The sequence below is a fragment of the Salmo salar genome, chromosome 09, assembly GCF_965601325.2.
Source record: "Salmo salar chromosome 09, fSalSal1, whole genome shotgun sequence".
In the NCBI taxonomy this organism is placed as follows: domain Eukaryota; kingdom Metazoa; phylum Chordata; class Actinopteri; order Salmoniformes; family Salmonidae; genus Salmo; species Salmo salar.
This window is the reverse complement of record NC_138299.1, coordinates 30,943,645-30,963,694: the sequence shown is the minus strand read 5'-3', so window position 1 is coordinate 30,963,694 and position 20,050 is coordinate 30,943,645. Positions and strand designations below refer to the sequence as shown.

Genomic DNA, 20,050 nt, shown 5'->3' with positions numbered 1-20,050 from the left:
TTTTGCTGTGTTTATAATATGTATCCACTATCCTCCACTATATAGAATATGTATCCACTATCCACCACTGTATAATATGTATCCACTATCCTCCATTATATATAATATGTATCCACTATCCCCCACTATATATAATATGTATCCACTATCCTCCACTATATATATGTATCCACTATCCTCCACTGTATATAATATGTATCCACTATCCTCCACTATATATAATATGTATCCACTATATATAATATGTTTCCACTATCCACCACTATATATGTTTCCACTATCCATCACTATATATAATATGTATCCACTATCCTCCACTATATATAATATGTATCCACTATCCACCACTATATATAATATGTATTCACTATATATAATATGTATCCACTATATATAATATGTTTCCACTATCCACCACTATATATGTTTCCACTATCCACCACTATATAATATGTATCCACTATCCTCCACTATATATAATATGTATCCACTATCCTCCACTATATATAATATGTATCCACTATCCTCCACAATATATAATATGTATCCACTATCCTCCACTATATATAATATGTATCCACTATCCACCACTATATATAATATGTATCCACTATATATAATATGTATCCACTATCCACCACTATATAATATGTATCAACTATCCTCCACTATATCTAATATGTATCCACTATCCTCCACTATATATATGTATCCACTATCCTCCACTGTATATAATATGTATCCACTATCCTCCACTATATATAATATGTATCCACTATATATAATATGTTTCCACTATCCACCACTATATATGTTTCCACTATCCATCACTATATATAATATGTATCCACTATCCTCCACTATATATAATATGTATCCACTATCCACCACTATATATAATATGTATTCACTATATATAATATGTATCCACTATATATAATATGTTTCCACTATCCACCACTATATATGTTTCCACTATCCACCACTATATAATATGTATCCACTATCCTCCACTATATATAATATGTATCCACTATCCACCACTATATATAATATGTATCCACTATATATAATATGTATCCACTATCCACCACTATATAATATGTATCAACTATCCTCCACTATATCTAATATGTATCCACTATCCTCCACAATATAGAATATGTATCCACTATCCACCACTGTATATAATATGGATCCACTATCCTCCACTGTATATAATATGTATCCACTATCCTCCACTGTATATAATATGGATCCACTATCCTCCACTGTATATAATATGTTTCCACTATCCACCACTATATATAATATGTATCCACTATCCTCCACTATATATAATATGTTTCCACTATCCTCCACTGTATATAATATGTTTCCACTATCCATCACTATATATACTGCTCAAAAAAATAAAGGGAACACTTAAACAACACAATGTAACTCCAAGTCAATCACACTTCTGTGAAATCAAACTGTCCACTTAGGAAGCAACACTGATTGACAATAAATTTCACATGCTGTTGTGCAAATGGAATAGACAACAGGTGGAAATTATAGGCAATAAGCAAGACACCCCCAATAAAGGAGTGGTTCTGCAGGTGGAGACCACAGACCACTTCTCAGTTCCTATGCTTCCTGGCTGATGTTTTGGTCACTTTTGAATGCTGGCGGTGCTTTCACTCTAGTGGTAGCATGAGACGGTGTCTACAACCCACACAAGTGGCTCAGGTAGTGCAGCTCATCCAGGATGGCACATCAATGCGAGCTGTGGCAAGAAGGTTTGCTGTGTCTGTCAGCGTAGTGTCCAGAGCATGGAGGCGCTACCAGGAGACAGGCCAGTACATCAGGAGACGTGGAGGAGGCCGTAGGAGGGCAACAACCCAGCAGCAGGACCGCTACCTCCGCCTTTGTGCAAGGAGGGGCACTGCCAGAGCCCTGCAAAATGACCTCCAGCAGGCCACAAATGTGCATGTGTCTACTCAAACGGTCAGAAACAGACTCCATAAGGGTGGTATGAGGGCCCGACGTCCACAGGTGGTGGTTGTGCTTTCCACTATCCTCCACTATATGTAATATTTTTCCACTATCCTCCACTATATATAATATGTTTCCACTATCCTCCACTATATATAATCTGTGTCCTCAGATGTCCAGTGCTTTCCCCCATACTTTAGAGACAGATGATGACATATTAATATTTGTTGTTGCCACAGTAACCTGACCCAGGGAGTGGGCCGCTTCCGGGAGATCCTCCGAGCTGTAGAGACCAGGACCACACAGAACCTACGAATGGTGGGTTCTAGTGTGTGTGTTTATGTGTGTGTGCGCCTTCCTGTGTGTGTGAGTGTGTGCTTGCCCGCACGTGCACACCTGCGCTGTAACACAGTGTGTTTTTCTTTGTAGAACATAGCCAGACAGCTGGCAGAGATCCTGCTGAGGGGATGTGTGAGCAGAGCTACTGGTCTTCTCTGGAGGACCCTCCTAGCCAGTCCCACCTGGACGACCCCATGCTACGCCAGGGAGCCCCTACACCAAGGACTACGCCCTCAGCCGCAGGCCACGCGTCTACTCCGGAGACAAGTACGGACCAAGCTCTCTCTCTCTCTCTCTCTCTCTCTCTCTCTCTCTCTCTCTCTCTCTCTCTCTCTCTCAATACTAGTATCTGCCTGTGTACAGACCTGAGATGTGTGTGTATCTACATTGGCACAATCTGACACTCCTAGGCAGCTTACCTACACATGAGAACCCCAATGGGACTCCGCTACGCTGGCTTGTTCATCGAGCTGACTGTGGCGGTTTGCAGGCTCTGTCTCTTCACTCGTTTGATAACTATCTCTCTCTGTGTCTCTATATTTCCCTCTCTTTCCCTCTTACCCCCTTTTCTCTCTCTCTCTCTTCCTCTCTCTCTCCTCACTATCTTTCTCTCGCTCTCTCTTTCTCTCTACCCCCACTATCTTTCCCTCTCTCGCTCTCTCTTTCCCTCTTTCCCTCTCATTTCCCCTTCCCTCTCTTCCGCTCCCTTTCTCTCTCCCCCACTATCTTTCCCTCTCTCGCTTTCTCTTTCCCTCTCATTGCCCCCCTCCCTCTCTTCCTCTCCTTCTCCTCAGTCTGTTTTGTCCACAGGAGAACACAGAGGAGGCTCTGCTCCTGTTGCTGATTAGTGAATCTATGGTAAGAATATCCCTCTATTCTTCCCGGGCAGGTAGATTTATCTTTCAGGTCGTGCACCTTTTCAACAATAACAGCAACTGAACTCCCCTGGTTCTAATGTTGACAAGTTCATTTTTTTCTCTCAGCCACATCAACAGTTTCATCCAGTACAGTTTCCCCATCACACTCCCAAAGCAAGGCATTAAAGGCATTGTTTGGTAGCTCTGACTCTGAACTTCCAGTAACAATTTTTTTCAGTTGATCCATTAGTTTAAAGGGTGTTAGATTTCCATTCTGTTTGTTTTTCCTTCTAATGGGTGTTTTTAAAAGCAGGGCCTCCAGTCATCCATCAAACACAACACTCCTCTTTCGATTCTTCCACTCACCACACACTGCAATGTTCCCACAGCTACTCTGTTAACACTCTCCCACTGAACGAACGAACGAACGAACGAACGAACGAACGAACGAACGAACGAACGAACGAACGAACGAACGAACGAACGAACGAACGAACGAACGAACTAACTAACTAACTAACTAACTAACTAACTAACTAACTAACTAACTAACTAACTAACTAACTAACTAACTAACTAACTAACTAACTAACTAACTAACTAACTAACTAACTAACTAACTAACTAACTAACTAACTAACTAACTAACTAACTAACTAACGAACGAACGAACGAACGAACGAACGAACGAACGAACGAACGAACGAACGAACGAACGAACGAACGAACGAACGAACGAACGAACGAACGAACGAACGAACGCAAGCTCCTCTTTCTACTCTTTTCCGTGTATGTACGTGGTATGATGATGATGAGTGTGCGTGTGTTCTCCCTGCAGGCCAACAGAGATGTGGTGTTGAGCAGGATCCCAGAGCCCTGGGGCGACGGGGACAGTATGAGATGCTCTCTGAGGTGAGGACATACACATACTGGATGTATACACACACACACACACACACACACACACACACACACACACACACACACACACACACACACACACACAGACCCTTATCCTACACCTACACACACCTAACCGCCCAATCAGTAACCGTGGGAACACCCGAAAAGACCCACGGAGACCAATCATGGCCTATAGTTGCCCCGGTAACCGAAGCTGCCACTTTCTGTCTCTGGAGCCAGTAGCCGGGAGCCTTCCTGCAGTCCGGTCGATGGCTGGCTGAATGGATCTGATCTCATTGATCTGGAGATCTTAAGTTCATCCCTCCATCCCCCAGCGCCTCTCTCTCTCTCTCTCTCTTTCTCTCTCTCTCTCTCTCTCTCTCTCTCTCTCTCTCTCTCTCTCTCTCTCTCTCTCTCTCTCTCTCTCTCTCTCTCTCTCTCTCTCTCTCTCTCTCTCTCTCTCACTCACTCACTCACTCACTCACTCACTCACTCACTCACTCACTCACTCACACTGAACAAGAGATAAAGCACAACGTCTCAGTCACTACAGAGACTCCAAGACACTGTTAGTGCAGTCATCAGAAACACTAGTCCAAAACACTTAAAAAATTAGAGAATTGTGTTGATTCTGGTTTTGATAGCAGAAAGAGACAATGGTTTGGCTTGTGAATACAACAAGCAGCCTAGGGGAGTCTTGTGTGCCAAGGTTCTGTAAACTATGGTCTTGAATATTCAATATTTGGCCTTGTGTTGTCTGTCTCACTTAAAAGTTTTATATCATGAAATTTCCATCTGAAATATGTTGGACATCAGAGTGAATCCTATTTGAGTCAAAAGATGATATTTATATGATGGGTAAGATATATAAAACCTTGCAGAGAGCCTATCCAACTGACAATATCTAAACTATTGGAACCAAGACTTAACTGATATTGGCACGATATGGAGAGAGTGTTGGAACATAACCAATGAAATTACAGTTAACAAAAGTGTATGCTTAATCCAGTATAAACTAATGTATAGAATTTATTACACGAGTCTAAATTCACACATTCTACAGCACAACGGCAGAGTCATGTCCCGAGTGGCGCAGTGGCCTAAGGCACTGCATCTCAGTGCTAGAGGCGTCATTACAGACCCTGGTTCGATTCCAGGCTGTATCACAACCGGTCGTGATTGGGAGTCCCATAGGGCGGCGCACAATTGGCCCAGCGTCGTCCGGGTTAGGGTTTGGCCAGTGTAGGCTGTCATTGTAAATAAGAATTTGTTGCCTAGTTAAATAAAAAGTCTAAAATAAGCAATGATTCTGTAATTCATGCCTTCTTGGAGTGCTATATAGTCCAAAAGTTATGGCCAGAGTTAGAAAGTTGGCTGTCAGAAATGTTACAATCGAAATGTTATTTTTATCTGTCTATCTGTATATTTCAAGACATAGGTGTGAGATACTCAATGGGTTGGACCATATTTTCTCGAAGTCAAATGATCCTCCATCGTTAAGACAGTGGAAGAATCAAATGCATTATTATTTAAATCTTGAAAAGGTGTGGGCGACAGAGAAAAGCAGAATATCGCAATTTGAGGCCATATGGCATAGAGTCTTTCAAGCACTGGAAATAGATGCTGTGGGAACATGTGGGTCTGGGCAGGTGGGATGTCCTTGATGTTTGTGTGCGTCTATCTGTTGTCTTTTGTCTGTATACGTTTATATTGAAAGAGAGTGATCCGGCTCTACGTATTTTACTGGTTTGTGACTCACTGACACTGCCCCCAGTTAGACAGGAATAAAGCAGTCCAAGAGTTAACACACACAGTAACTTTATTTAAACACACTGAGGAAGATGAACATGGGGATGTACATGGGATGAAAAGTTGGAGAAGTAGTGGAATGGTAGTGTGGTGCTGATAAGTCACCGGCAGGAAATTTGTAACATATAAAGTGCATTCGGAAAGTATTCAGACCCCTTGACTTTTTTCACATTTTGTTACGTTACAGCCTTGTTCTAAAATATATTAAATTGTTTTTTTTATTCTTCAATCTACACCCCATAACCCCATAACTACAAAGCGAAAACAGGTTTTTCGAAATTTTAGCAAATGTATTAAAAATAAAAAACTGATATGACATTTACTTAAGTATTCAGACCCTTTACTCAGTACTTTGATGAAGCACCTTTGGCAGCGATTACAACCTCGAGTCTTCTTGGTTATGATGCTACAAGCTTGGCACACCTGTATTTTGGGAGTTTCTCACATTCTTCTTTGGAGATCCTCTCAAGTTCTGTCAGGTGTCGCGGCACAGCTATTTTCAAGTCTCTCCAGAGATGCTTGATCGGGTTCAAATCCGGGCTCTGGCTGGGCCACTCGAGGACATTGAGACTTATCCCAAAGCCACTCCTGCTTTGTCTTGGCTGTGTGCTTAGGGTCATTGTCCTGTTTGAAGGTGAACCTTGCTCCCAGTCTGAGGTCCTTAGCACTCTGGAGCAGATTTTCATCAAGGAGCTCTCTGTACTTTGCTCCATTTATCTTTCCCTTGATCCTGACTAGTCTCCCAGTCCCTGCTGCTGAAAAACATCCCCACAGCATGATGCTGCCACCATGTTGGTTTTGTCAGACCATGTTGGTTTTGTCAGACCAGGGAATCTTGTTTGTTATGGTCTGAGAGTCCTTTAGGTCCCTATTGGCAAATTCCAAGCGTGCTGTCATGTGCCTTTAATGAGGAGTGGCATCCGTCTGGCCACTCTACCATAAAGGCCTGATTTGTGGAGTTCTGCAGAGATGGTTGTCCTTCTGCAAGTTTCTCCCATCTCCACAGAGGAACTCTGGAGCCCTGTTAGAATGACCAAAGTGTTCTTGGTCACCTCCCTGACCAAGGCCCTTCTCCCCCGATTGCTCACTTTTGCCGGACGGCCAGCTCTAGGAAGTCTGGGTGGTTCCAAACTTCTTCAATTTAGGAATGATGGAGGCCACTGTGTTCTTGGGAAACTTCAATGCTGTAGAAATGTTTTGGTACCTACTGCAACCTACTGCAGCCACAACCTACTGCAGCCACCGCCTTCTGCAGCCACAACCTACTGCAGCCACCACCTTCTGCAGCCACAACCTACTCCAGCCACAACCTATTGCAGCCACAGCCTCCTGCTGCCACAACCTTCCACAGCTCCTGCAGCCACAGCCTCTTTCAGCCACCGCCTCCTGCAGCCACAGCCTCCTGCAGACATACACACACTATCTGTTATCTCCCCAGTGTGAATAGAGAAGCATGTTCATGAGAGCAATGGATTTTTGCAGCTATTTGTTTATGGACCAACCTATTCGACGAAAGGACTTCACTTGGGAGGTGTTGGCAGGAAGTGGCAGAGCGTTGTAATTGGTTCTCGGCTGGAGCTGTGAGCCACTGATTTGGATCTGCTGGCTCCTGAGGGTTGATCTAAATATGGCTCCCCGTCTGTCACTTGGCCTTGTTCCTCGAGGTGATGGAGTTTTCAATGTGTTAAGGAAGGAAGGATTGCATTTCTTCTTCTTAGCACATTCTGGTGTCTTGCTCTGCTGTCTGCTCTGCTCACAACTAAGAACTCTCAGCTCTCCCATTGTAATTTAAATAAAGAGTTGTTTAAAGCCTTTCATGGTTTTGACTTAGAAACCCTGAAATTCATCAATTTATTTTACCAAACCCCTATTTAAATGTACATGTAAATGTGATGTCAAGTGAATCTGACCTTTGTCTTGCGTCTGCAGTGTCTAGAGAGGGCCATGAAGTTTGCCTTTGAGGCGTTCCATCTCTGGTACCAGCTAGCCCTGTCACTGATGGCTGCTGGGAAGGTAAGTCTGACACCGTGACATCACTACTAGTGGTGCGCGGGCCAGCTGTTTGTTCACCCGTACCCGCCCGCAATTGCTAATAACCCATCTGCGACCTTCCCACTATATGTGATACAATTTTTAATCTGAGGCCCTCAGTCAATCCTAACCCGCTAATATAGAAAATGCACTGTAGGCTACAGTCAGAGACAGCTGAACTATATTTTGACAGGGGGTGCAGGATTCTTTTGGGCCTGATTTAGATACAGCATGTTTCTGCTTATAATTTGAAATTTTAGTTGTTAGTCAACTTGTATATAATTAGATACATGCAGCTTCACTTCTGTCATTATATGTTGCCCTAGAAGACTAAATAAACCCTGGCTCACCAGAATAATGTAATAGATCAATTGAATCAATGCATAAATCTAGTTGACATCAGTAAAGTTTTCTCTGTCATCTCTGCTTCTTTTGCGGAGCAAAGACGTTTAGGGACCGGGGAGAAAATGCCATAACTCAACAATCAAAAAACTGTAAAGATTTTCTGTGCAAAATTTCCAAATGTCATCAATTTGACTGGTTGTAAGGAAATCGAAAGCTGTAAAAACTACCCAACATGTTTCTGATAAGATTTCAGTTTGGCTTGGAGGCATATTTTATTTGGAAATACTATCAGCTTTTCTGATGCTGATAAAAATAGCACCTCTACAGATGGTATCCAACTGTGCATTCGTATACTCTCAAGATGTTGAAATAAATAAATCATGTTTCTCAACTCCTGTTCCCGAGTAAACATTTTGCATTTTACTGCAAGAAATGCTTAATTCTGCAGGAGTTCATATTAAGGCTATGTGAGAGGTTATAGATCTACAGTCAGTTTCCATTTAACCCGTCTGAACAGTAGGCTACAGTTTCCTTGCAGTGCCATAGGCCTATTTAAAGTCCCTGTCTTGTGACTGTCGAATTTGAATAGCACCTTACAATCATCACACATAATAGCTGGCACTGCCATCATACTCTTTTTACCACTTCACCAAATCTTTCCCAAACATTACTTTTCTGGTCCTCCCTTTTCTTTATTTTCAACTCTCCATTTCGCAGCTTTTCTCTTATTGAATTCAACTCTGACATGATCCTTTTTGCTTCCATGGATCGACGTTAACTTCTTCTGCCCATTCCCAAAAGCAGTTGGTGATTGGCATGTAGGTTACTTGGCGTGCGTACAGTTAGGTGCTAAAGCTTAGACTTATGCACTAATGCCAGAAAGCCTAAAATAATGAAAGAAAAACCTCGATGTGGCTTATAGATATAAACTGCACAAGAATTATAGATTTATGGATTTTTTAAGTTGTTGTTTTCTCTTTATTAAGCCAGCCACCCACCCGCCATTCATCCACACAATATTTCATGACCCTAAACCCGCCCCCACGGATATAACCGCGGTGACTGCGGGTTATGAGTCAGCTCGCGCATCACTGATCACTACTGTGACATCATGCTTATTTTATCAATGTACACTACAGCGTTACTTTGTGCTTCACCTAGTGTGTGTGTGTGCGCAGTCGGCCAGGGTGGTGAAAGTATTGAAGGAGTGTATCCGTCTGAAGCCGGATGACCCCACCATCCCCTTACTAGCTATCAAGCTGTGCATTGGAGCACTCCATTGGGTGAGAACGGCAACAAGCCCTGCCATTGTCCCTCAGAGATCTCTGATATAAATCACTATATTATTTGTCCTTTATGATTCGTTTTCTGTACATTATAATATTCTACTAATCTTTCTCTTTCTTTCTCTTGCTCACTGTCTAGCTGGAGGAAGGAGAGTGTTTTGCTAAGATGGTGGTGGACATGGGGGAGAAGGCCTCAGAGTTCCGAGCTAAAGGTTACCTAGCCATCGGCCTGGTGTACAGCCTCAAGGCCACAGACAGTGAAGGATAGCTCCCACTTTCAGCCACAGACCTCGTACAGCTTTGCACCTAGGGCCAGTGCTCTGTCTCAATTGCTTAAAAACATGTCCTCTTCTCGTCTCCTCCCTTTCATTTGCCCTGATTGGACAGGTAAAAACAATGGTGGAATCTCAGTAGGATAGCCTTCACCTGCTCAGTTCTTTTAAATCAGAGTGCGGTAAGGAGAGGAAGGATTTTCAAGGATTTTTTGTGACATGACTAGGAAACCTTCTGGCTCTAGATTCTACCCTCTCTCTCCCCACAGTTATCATTCACCCTCAGACACACTAACAGCAAATGCCTAACTCTGATGTATGACAGTCCCACTGTACATTGCTCTCCTCTCACTACCACATTCAGCTTATCTCCACTGGAACATATGGTGTAGACAAGCTGAATATTTATGACATAATGCACCATAATGTGAGCTTCCTTCCCTCCCTTCTTCCTGAACATAATCACTCTCCTCTGGTTTCTCATTCTCTCCCTTTCTCTCAATCTCCTTTCTCTGCTCCCATCTGTTGTTCACTCTATTTCACTCTCTCTTAAATGCTTTCTCAATTTACCCGTGGCTCTTGCATATGCTTCCTTCTCTCTTCTCTCCTCTTCTTTTTACTACTTTCTTTCCCTTCATCTAGCCACTCTTTCTATTCTCATTTTATCCTTCATCTCTATCTCCTCTCCGTCTCCCACACTGCTCAATCCCCCTCCTGTCTCTCTCTCTCTCCCTCTAACCCTACAGCTCCCCTATGGGGGTTCCAGGAGGAGTATCAGAAGAAGGCCCTGGGTGCGTTCCAGAGGTGAGTCAGTTTTGTAAGAATTTGGCGATTTAGATGTCACTGTCTCCCCTATCCCTGTCTCTGTGTCTCCTCTGTCTCTCCCCTGTCTCTGTGTCTCCACCTGTCTCTGTGTCTCCACCTGTCTCTGTCTCCATCTCCCCCCTGTCTCCCCTGTCTCTGTCTCCCCCGTCTCTGTGTCTCCCTGTCCCTGTGTCCCTGTTTCTGTCCTGTCTCTGTGTCTTCCCTGTCTCTGTGTCTCCCCGTCTCTGTGGGTTCCTGGGGCCCACCTGTCCCTGGTTTACCTAATGGAGGCAGAGTCATCCTCAGTGTCACACCACTCTCCTTGTCCCCTGTCCCCCTCCCCCCTCCCTGTGTCTCCCCTCCCTGTCCCATTCTCTGTGCCTGTCCCTGGCTCTCCTAATGGAGGCAGAATCATCCTCACTCTCACACCACTCTCTTGACACATTAACTATGCAGCTGTGTAAAAGAGGCCATTTAAGCCTCTGACACAGAGAGTGCTTGGGAAGAACCATGTAAGCCAAGCTCCCTCTTATGATGGTTATGGTTATGAGCAGGACAGGGCTGGGCAAGGCTTGTTCAGTAGGGGATGGATGGATACCTCACTCAAGGTTAGTCCCCTGGTGGTCCCAATGTAATAGGACCTGATACTCTGTAGGATAGTGGTTCAAAAAAATCCCACTGAGTTCATTCATTTCCCTGCTTTATGATATGATACTACAAGCAAGCAGCATTCTCGGTAGAAGTCATGCAAGTAAAAAATTATATTTGAAGTACACTTTTCCTCACTCATTTCTCCTCATCTCTCTGTTTCAGGGCCCAGAGCTTGTCCCCCACAGACCGCCTTCTACCTGGCCCTGCAGCTGGCTGTGTCACGATAGGTAAGGTCTAGAAACACACACACACACACACACACACGTGGCTCAGAGAGTCATGATGGGACTAATCTGTGTGTGAAAGCTGGTCAAGCAGCACTGATACTCTCTGTAGATAGAGGTGTGTGTGTGTGTGTGTGTGTGTGTGTGTGTGTGTGTGTGTGTGTGGTCAGTGCTCTCTCTGGGTCTAACCCCAAGAAGTTCTGGAAAATGGTTAAAGACCTGGAGAATAAACTCTCCTCCTCATAGCTGCACATGTCCCTTAATATTGATGATGTGGTTGTTACTGACAAGGAGCACATGTCTGAGCTCTTTAATCACCACTTGATTAAGTCAGGATTCCTATTTGACTCAGCCATGCCTCCTTGCTCGTCCAACATTTCCTCATGTCCCACCCCTTCTAATGCGACTATCCCCGATGCTTCTCCCTTTTTCCCCCTGTCCCGCTTCAAAGTTTCTCCCTGCAGGCGGTCACTGAGTCCGAGGTGCTAAAGGTGATCCTTAAACTTGACCCCCAAAAAACATCTGGTTCAGATGGTTTCGACCATTTCTTCTTTAAGGTTGCTGCCCCTATCATCGCCAAGCCTATCTCTGACCTTTTTAACCTGTCTCTCCTCTCTGGGGAGGTTCCCATTGCTTGGAAGGCAGCCACAGTTCGTCCTTTATTTAAAGGGGGAGATCAAGCTGATTCTAACTGTTATAGGCCTACAGTGAGGGAAAAAAGTATTTGATCCCCTGCTGATTTTGTACGTTTGCCCACTGACAAAGAAATTATCAATCTATAATTTTAATGGTAGGTTTATTTGAACAGTGAGAGACAGAATAACAACCAAAAAATCCAGAAAAACGCATGTCAAAAATAATATTGATTTGCATTTTAATGATGGAAATATATATTTGACCCCCTCTCAATCAGAAAGATTTCTGGCTCCCAGGTGTCTTTTATACAGGTAACGAGCTGAGATTAGGAGCACACTCTTAACTTTTTGGTGACGGGGCAGTATTCGGAAATTCAGATGAATAACGTGCCCAAATTAAACTGCCTGCTACTCGGGCCCAGAAGGTAGGATATGCATATTATTAGTATTTGGATAGAAAACACTCTGAAGATTCTAAAACTGTTTGAATGATGTCTGTGAGTATAACAGAACTCATATGGCAGGCAAAAGCCTGAGAAAAATTCAAGCAGGAAGTGTGGAAATCTGAGGTTTGTAGTTTTTCAAGTGATTCCCTATCCAGTATACAGTGTCTGTGGGGTCATTTTGCACTTCCTAAGGCTTCCACTAGATGTCAACAGTCTTTAGAACGTTGTTTCATGCTTCTACTGTGAATGGGGAGAGAATAAGAGGTCCTGGAGTCAGATGACTGAGAGAATGACATGAGTTCAGTGGCGCACACTCCCGTGAGAGTTAGCTGTGTTCCTTTTCATTTCTGAAGACATTGGAATTGTCCGGTTGGAATATTACTGAAGATTTATGATAAAAACATCCTAAAGATTGATGCTATACATCGTTTGACATGTTCCTGCGAACGTAAATATAACTTTTTTTGACTTTTCGTCGTGACATTTTGTGCACGCTTCCTGCATTTGGAGTAGTGGACTAAACGTGCGAACAAAAAGGAGGTATTTGGACATAAATGATGGACTTTATCGAACAAAACAAACATTTATTGTGGAACTGGGATTCCTGGGAGTGCATTCTGATGAAGATCATCAAAGGTAAGTGAATATTTATCATGCTATTTCTGATTTTAGTTGACTCCAAAATGGCGGGTATCTGTATTGCTTGTTGTTGTTGTCTGAGCGCTGTACTCAGATTATTGCAAAGTGTGCTTTCGCTGTAAAGTTTTTTTGAAATCTGACACAGCGGTTGCATTAAGGAGAAGTGTATCTATAATTCTTTGAATAACAGTTTAATATTTTATCAACGTTTATGATGAGTATTTCTGTAAATTGATGTGCTCATTCACCGGAAGTTTTGGGAGGCAAAACATTTCTGAACATTACACGCCAATGTAAAATGGGATTTTTGGATATAAATATGAACTTTATCGAGCAAAACATACATGTATTGTGTAACATGAAGTCCTATGAGTGCCATCTGATGAAGATCATCAAAGGTTAGTGATGAATTTTAGCTGTATTTCTGGTTTTTGTGACGCCTCTCCTTGCTTGGAAAATGGCTGTGTGGTTTTTCTTGTCTCGGCGCTGTCCTAACATAATCTAATGTTATGCTTTCGCCGTAAAGCCTTTTTGAAATCGGACAATGTGGTTGGATTAACGAGAAGTGTATCTTTAAAATGGGATATAATAGTTGTATGTTTGAGAAATTAGAATTTTGAGATTTTTGTTGTTTTAAATTTGCTGCCCTGCTATTTCACTGGCTGTTGAATAGTGTCCCACATTTCCCAGAGAGGTTAAAAGGAGTGCTCCTAATCTCAGCTTGTTACCTGTATAAAAGACACTGGTCCACAGAAGCAATCAATCAATCAGATTCCAAACTCTCCACCATGGCCAAGACCAAAGAGCTCTCCAAGGATGTCAGGGACAAGATTGTAGACCTACACAAGGCTGGAATAGGCTACAAGACCATCGCCAAGCAGCTTGGTGAGAAGGTGACAACAGTTGGTGCGATTATTCGCAAATGGAAGAAACACAAAGGAACTGTCAATCTCCCTCGGCCTGGGGTTCCATGCAAGATCTCACCTCGAGGAGTTGCAATGATCATGAGAACGGTGAGGAATCAGCCCAGAACTACACGGGAGGATCTTGCCAATGATCTCAAGGCAGCTGGGACCATAGTCACCAAGAAAACAATTGGTAACACACTACGCCGTGAAGGACTGAAATCCTGCAGCGCCCGCATGGTCCCCCTGCTCAAGAAAGCACATATACATGCCTGTCTGAAGTTTGCCAATGAACATCTGAATGATTCAGAGGACAACTGGGTGAAAGTGTTGTGGTCAGATGAGACGAAAATGGAGCTCTTTGGCATCAACTCAACTCGCTGTGTTTGGAGGAGGAGGAATGCTGCCTATGACTCCAAAAACACCATCCCCAACGTCAAACATGGAGGTGGAAACATTATGCTTTGGGGGTGTTTTTCTGCTAAGGGGACAGGACAACTTCACCGCATCAAAGGGACGATGGACGGGGCCATGTACCGTCAAATCTTGGGTGAGAACCTCCTTCCCTCAGCCAGGGCATTGAAAATGGGTCGTGGATGGGTATTCCAGCATGACAATGACCCAAAACACACGGCCAAGGCAACAAAGGAGTGGCTCAAGAAGAAGCACATTAAGGTCCTGGAGTGGCCTAGCCAGTCTCCAGACCTTAATCCCATAGAAAATCTGTGGAGGGAGCTGAAGGTTCGAGTTGCCAAACGTCAGCCTCGAAACCTTAATGACTTGGAGAAGATCTGCAAAGAGGAGTGGGACAAAATCCCTCCTGAGATGTGTGCAAACCTGGTGGCCAACTACAAGAAACATCTGACCTCTGTGATTGCCAACAAGGGTTTTGCCACCAAGTACTAAGTCATGTTTTGCAGAGGGGTCAAATACTTATTTCCCTCATTAAAATGCAAATCAATTTATAACATTTTTGACATGCGTTATTCTGGATTATTTTGTTGTTATTCTGTCTCTCACTGTTCAAATAAACTTACCATTAAAATTATAGAATGATAATTTCTTTGTCACTGGGCAAATGTACAAAATCAGCAGGGGATCAAATACTTTTTTCCCTCACTGTATTTCTATTTTGCCCTGTTTATCAAAAGTGTTGGAAAAACTTGTCAATAATCAACTGACTGGCTTTCTTGATGTCTATAGTATTCTCTCAGGTATGCAATCTGATTAATGCTCAGGTTATGGATGTGTCACTGCAACCTTAAAGGTCCGCAATGATGTCACCATTGCCCTTGATTCTAAGCAATATTTTGCTGCTATTTTTATTGACTTGGCCAAAGCTTTTGATATGGTAGATCATTGCAGTCTTGTGGGCCGGCTAAGGAGTATTGATGTCTCTGAGGGGTCTTTGGCCTGGGTTACTAACTACCTCTCTCAAAGAGTGCAGTGTATAAAGTCATAAAACTGTCTCCGCCACTGCCTGTCACCAAGGGAGTACCCCAAGGCTCGGTCCTAGGCACCACGCACTTCTCAATTTACATCAACAACATAGCTATGGCAGTAGGAAGTTCTCTCATCCATTTATATTCAGAAGATACAGTCTTACACTCAGCTGGCCCCTCCCTGGATTTTGTGTTAAACGCTCTACAACAAAGCTTTCTTAGTGTCCAACATGCTTTTTCTACCCAACAAGCTTTTTCTATTTAAGGTTAACCTTGTTAAGTTTTTGAACACCTCCAAAACAAAGGTCATGTGGTTTGGTAAGAAGAATGCCCCTCTCCCCACAGGTGTGATTACTACCTCTGAGGGTTTAGAGCTTGAGGTAGTCACCACATACAAATATTTGGGAGAATAATGGCTAGACGGTACACTGTCCTTCTCTCAGCACATATCAAATCTGCAGGCTAAAGTAAAATCTAGACTTGGTTTCCTCTATCGTAATCGCTACTCTTTCACCCCAGCTGCCAAACTAACCCTGATTCAGATGACCATCCTAACCATGCTAGATTACGGAGACGTAATTTATAGATCGGCAGGTAAGGGTGCTCTCGAGCAACTAGATGTTCTTTACCATTCGGCCATCAGATTTGCCACCAATGCTCCTTATAGGACACAACACTGCACTCTATACTCCTCTGTAAACTGGTCATCTCTGTATAACTGTCGCAAGACCCACTGGTTGATGCTTATTTTTAAAAACCCACTTAGGCCTCACTCCCCCCTATCTGAGATATCTACTGCAGCCCTCATCCTCCACATACAACACCTGTTCTTCCAGTCACATTCTGTTAAAGGTCCCCAAAGCACACACATCCCTGGGTCGCTTGTCTTTTCAGTTCACTGCAGCTAGCAACTGGAACGAGATGCAACAAACACTCAAACTGGACAGTTTTATCTCAATCTCTATATTCAAAGACTCAATCATGGACACTTGTACTGACAGTTGTGCCTGCTTTGTGTGATGTATTGTTGTCTCTACCTTCTTGCCAATTATGCTGTTGTCTGTGCCCAAAAATGTTTGTACCATGTTTTGTGCTGCTACCATGTTGTGTTGCTACCATGGTGTTGTCATGTGTCGCTGCCTTGCTGTGTTGTTGTCTTAGGTCTCTCTTTTTGTAGTGTTGTCTCTTGTCGTGATGTGTGTTTTCTCCTATATTTTTATTTATTCATTTATTTTTAATCCGAGCCCCCTTTTGGTAGGCCGTCATTGTTAATAAGAATTTGTTCTTGACTGACTTGCCTAGTTAAATAAAGGTTAAATAAATAAAACATTATTTTTTTTAAAACACTAGGAGTTAACGGTATTCATCATTCATTATACTTATACTCAAATACTTATTTCCCTCATTAAAATGCAAATACTTTTTTTGACATGCGTTTTTCTGGATTTTTTTGTTGTTATTCTGTCTCGCACTGTTCAAATAAACCTACAATTAAAATTCTAGACTGATCATTTCTTTGTCAGTGGGCAAACGTACAAAATCAGCAGGGGATCAAATACTTTTTCCCTCACTGTACCATTGATTTCCGGCAGCAGTAGACTAATGAAAAGGACCTGATATTGGTTATTACCTGGTAGATTTAAGTAGATGTTAACAACTAAGTTGTGTCTGATCATGTATCTACTCCATCAGAGATCTGATTGGCTGAGGTGGGAGAGACATTAGCATAGATATAATAACCCTGTTATATCTGTGATTGGTTGTCACAAGATAGGCATGTATTGGGGAAAAATACATAAACACTGATGAGCAAGTACATGAGCTATTTGCCTTTAATGTCAAGGGTAAAGGTTAGAGATTAGTGATTCAAATCAAATCTTTGTTCTGAAAGGGCTTGCTACCGTAACATTGTAGCCAGATGAGTTCAGATGTAATAAGGGTTAAGGTTAGGGTCCTCTCCAGCATGGCCAGATAGCAGCACCCCTTGTTGTGGATGACTGGTGGGGATCTGACCCGTGTCCTCTGTGCTAGAGATCCCGGAGGCGCTTGGGCACGTGCGTCAGGCTCTGCAGCTGCAGGGAGACGACGTGCACTCACTCCACCTGCTGGCCCTGTTGCTGTCGGCTCAGAAACACTACCACGACGCACTCAACATCATCGAGATGGCCCTCAGCGAGTACCCTGAGAACTTCATGTTAGTCTGGATTCTGGCCTTTCTCCACAACAGACTCAATGTTATACCCTCTTATTTTGTATATATTAGGATCCTTATTAGCTGTTGCCAAGGCAACCGCTACTCTTCCGGGGTCCAGGAACAAAACAACACATCACAAGAAAACAATAGTCTACATCTGGGGTATTCCACTCTTACCCTACGAGGTCCGGAGCCTGCTGTTTTTTTGTTCTACCTGATTAATTGCACACACCTGGTGTCCCAGTGGGTGGAACTGGCTTAGAGGTCCAATACATAACAGAATACACTGTGCACTATACACATGTACACTGCTCCACCATTACAGATGTACAATATAACATTTACAATATTACAACAAAACAATATTACTGTGTGTGTGTGTGTCTCCACAGTGTTGTTTTATCTTATACAACTCATGCATGCTATCACATGCTACAACATTGGCGTTAGCATTTAGACAAACACATTAACCAAAGGATCAGTCAGTGTGCCTCTCTGCTCAATGCCAGCCATCCACACACACACATAGATCCACTTGGTTATTTTGGCGGCAGAGAGAGAAAGTGATTTCTAATTAATTGTATTTTTCAAGTATTTGTTACAGATAGAAATCACAGTGCTGGCTATACAGAAGATATCTCTTCTCCTCCCCATCTCCTCCCCTCTTCTCAATCGCCTCTCCTCCTCCTCATCTCCTCTTCTCATCCCCATCTCCTCTCCTCCTCCCCATCGCCTCTCCTCCTCCCCATCTCCTCTCCTCTTCTGAATCGCCTCTCCTCCCCATCTCCTCTTCTCAATCGCCTCTACTCCTCCCCTTCTCCTCTCCTCTACTCCTCCCCTTCTCCTCTCATCCTTCCCATTTCCTCTCCTCTTCTCAATCGCCTCTACTCCTCCCCTTCTCCTCTCCTCTACTCCTCCCCTTCTCGTCTCCTCCTTCCCATTTCCTCTCCTCTTCTCAATCGCCTCTCCTCCTCCCCATTTCCTCTCCTCTTCTCAATTGCCTCTCCTCCTCCCCATCGCCTCTAATCCTCCCCATCTCCTCTCCTCACCCCATCTCGTTTCCCCCTCTCAATCTCCTCTCCTCCTCCCCATCTACTCTCCTCCTCCCCATCTCCTTTGCCCCCTCCCCATCTCCTCTCCTCATCCCCATCTCCTCCTCCCTCTCCCCATCTCCTCTCCTCCTCCCCATCTCCTCTCCTCCTCCCTATCTCCTCTCCTCCTCTCCGGTGTCTGATGGTTAATTTGTATACAAACACTTCCCCTCTCACACCTCTGTCTCTGCGTAATCCTGAGATACTTTTTAAAAATATTTTCCCTGCTCTGTTTCTAGTGTTTTGAATTTCTCAATTTATAATAGATTTAGCCTGCTGTGCCCTCAGGGCACCACAGTGTTGGCTGCTGTACCCTCAGGACACCACAGTGTTGGCCGCTGTGCCTCTCTCTCTGCCTCAGCCACTTACACAACATGAAAAAGAACAAGGTTTTTTTCACAAGCTTGATTGAGCTTCAGCTTTGCCTGTGGGAGAGTGGTGTGTGTGTGTGTGTGTGTGTGTGTGTGTGTGTGTGTGTGTGTGTGTGTGTGTGTGTGTGTGTGTGTGTGTGTGTGTGTGTGTGTGTGTGTGTGTGTGTGTGTGTGTGTGTGTGCACTTGTAAAAACATGAGGCTGAATGCTGTGAATATGTGTGTAAAAAGAGTGTACTGTTATTATTTGTGTGAGAACATTGCAGAGAAGATTCAAGGCATGCGGTTTGTTGCACATTCATACACATAGTACATCCATAACAAACACACACACACACACAGTAGTTGGTACTGTATATTGGGATGAGGAAGAGATGAAAGGTAATTTGATGTTTGAATGGGCACTACTTATACTGAACAAAAATATAAACGCAACATGTAAAGTGTTGGTCTCATGTTTCATGAGCTGAAATAAAAGATCCCAGCAATTTAACATATGCACAAAAATGGTATTTCTCAAATGTTGTGCATACATTTGTTTACAGTGGCTTGTGAAAGTATTCACCCCCCTTGGCATTTTTCCTATTTTGTTGCCTAACAACCTGGAATTAAAATGGATTTTTGGGAGGTTTGTAACATTTGATTTACACAACATGCCTGCCACTTTGAAGATGCTAAATATTTTTTATTGAGAAACAAACAAGAATTAAGACAAAAAGCAGAAAACTTGAGCGTGCATAACTATTCACCCCCCCAAATCAATACTTTGTAGAGCCACCTTTCTCAGCAATTACAGCTGCAAGTCTCTTGGGGTATGTCTCTATAAGCTT

At 43.3% G+C, this 20,050-nt stretch overlaps 1 protein-coding gene across 1 annotated transcript in view; it reads left to right on the top strand.

Moving 5' to 3' along the window:
* The window catches only part of LOC106611152 (tetratricopeptide repeat protein 7B), a 77,228-nt gene that overhangs the window by 31,279 nt on the left and 25,899 nt on the right, over positions 1-20,050 (top strand). Inside the window, 14 exon segments of the mRNA XM_082955710.1 lie at positions 2,217-2,295; positions 2,407-2,437; positions 2,440-2,522; positions 2,525-2,583; positions 3,111-3,174; positions 4,012-4,045; positions 4,048-4,085; positions 7,815-7,898; positions 9,440-9,544; positions 9,687-9,804; positions 10,566-10,623; positions 11,437-11,460; positions 11,462-11,501; positions 17,599-17,759. Of these exon segments, the coding sequence (XP_082811836.1) occupies positions 2,217-2,295; positions 2,407-2,437; positions 2,440-2,522; positions 2,525-2,583; positions 3,111-3,174; positions 4,012-4,045; positions 4,048-4,085; positions 7,815-7,898; positions 9,440-9,544; positions 9,687-9,804; positions 10,566-10,623; positions 11,437-11,460; positions 11,462-11,501; positions 17,599-17,759 (978 nt within the window).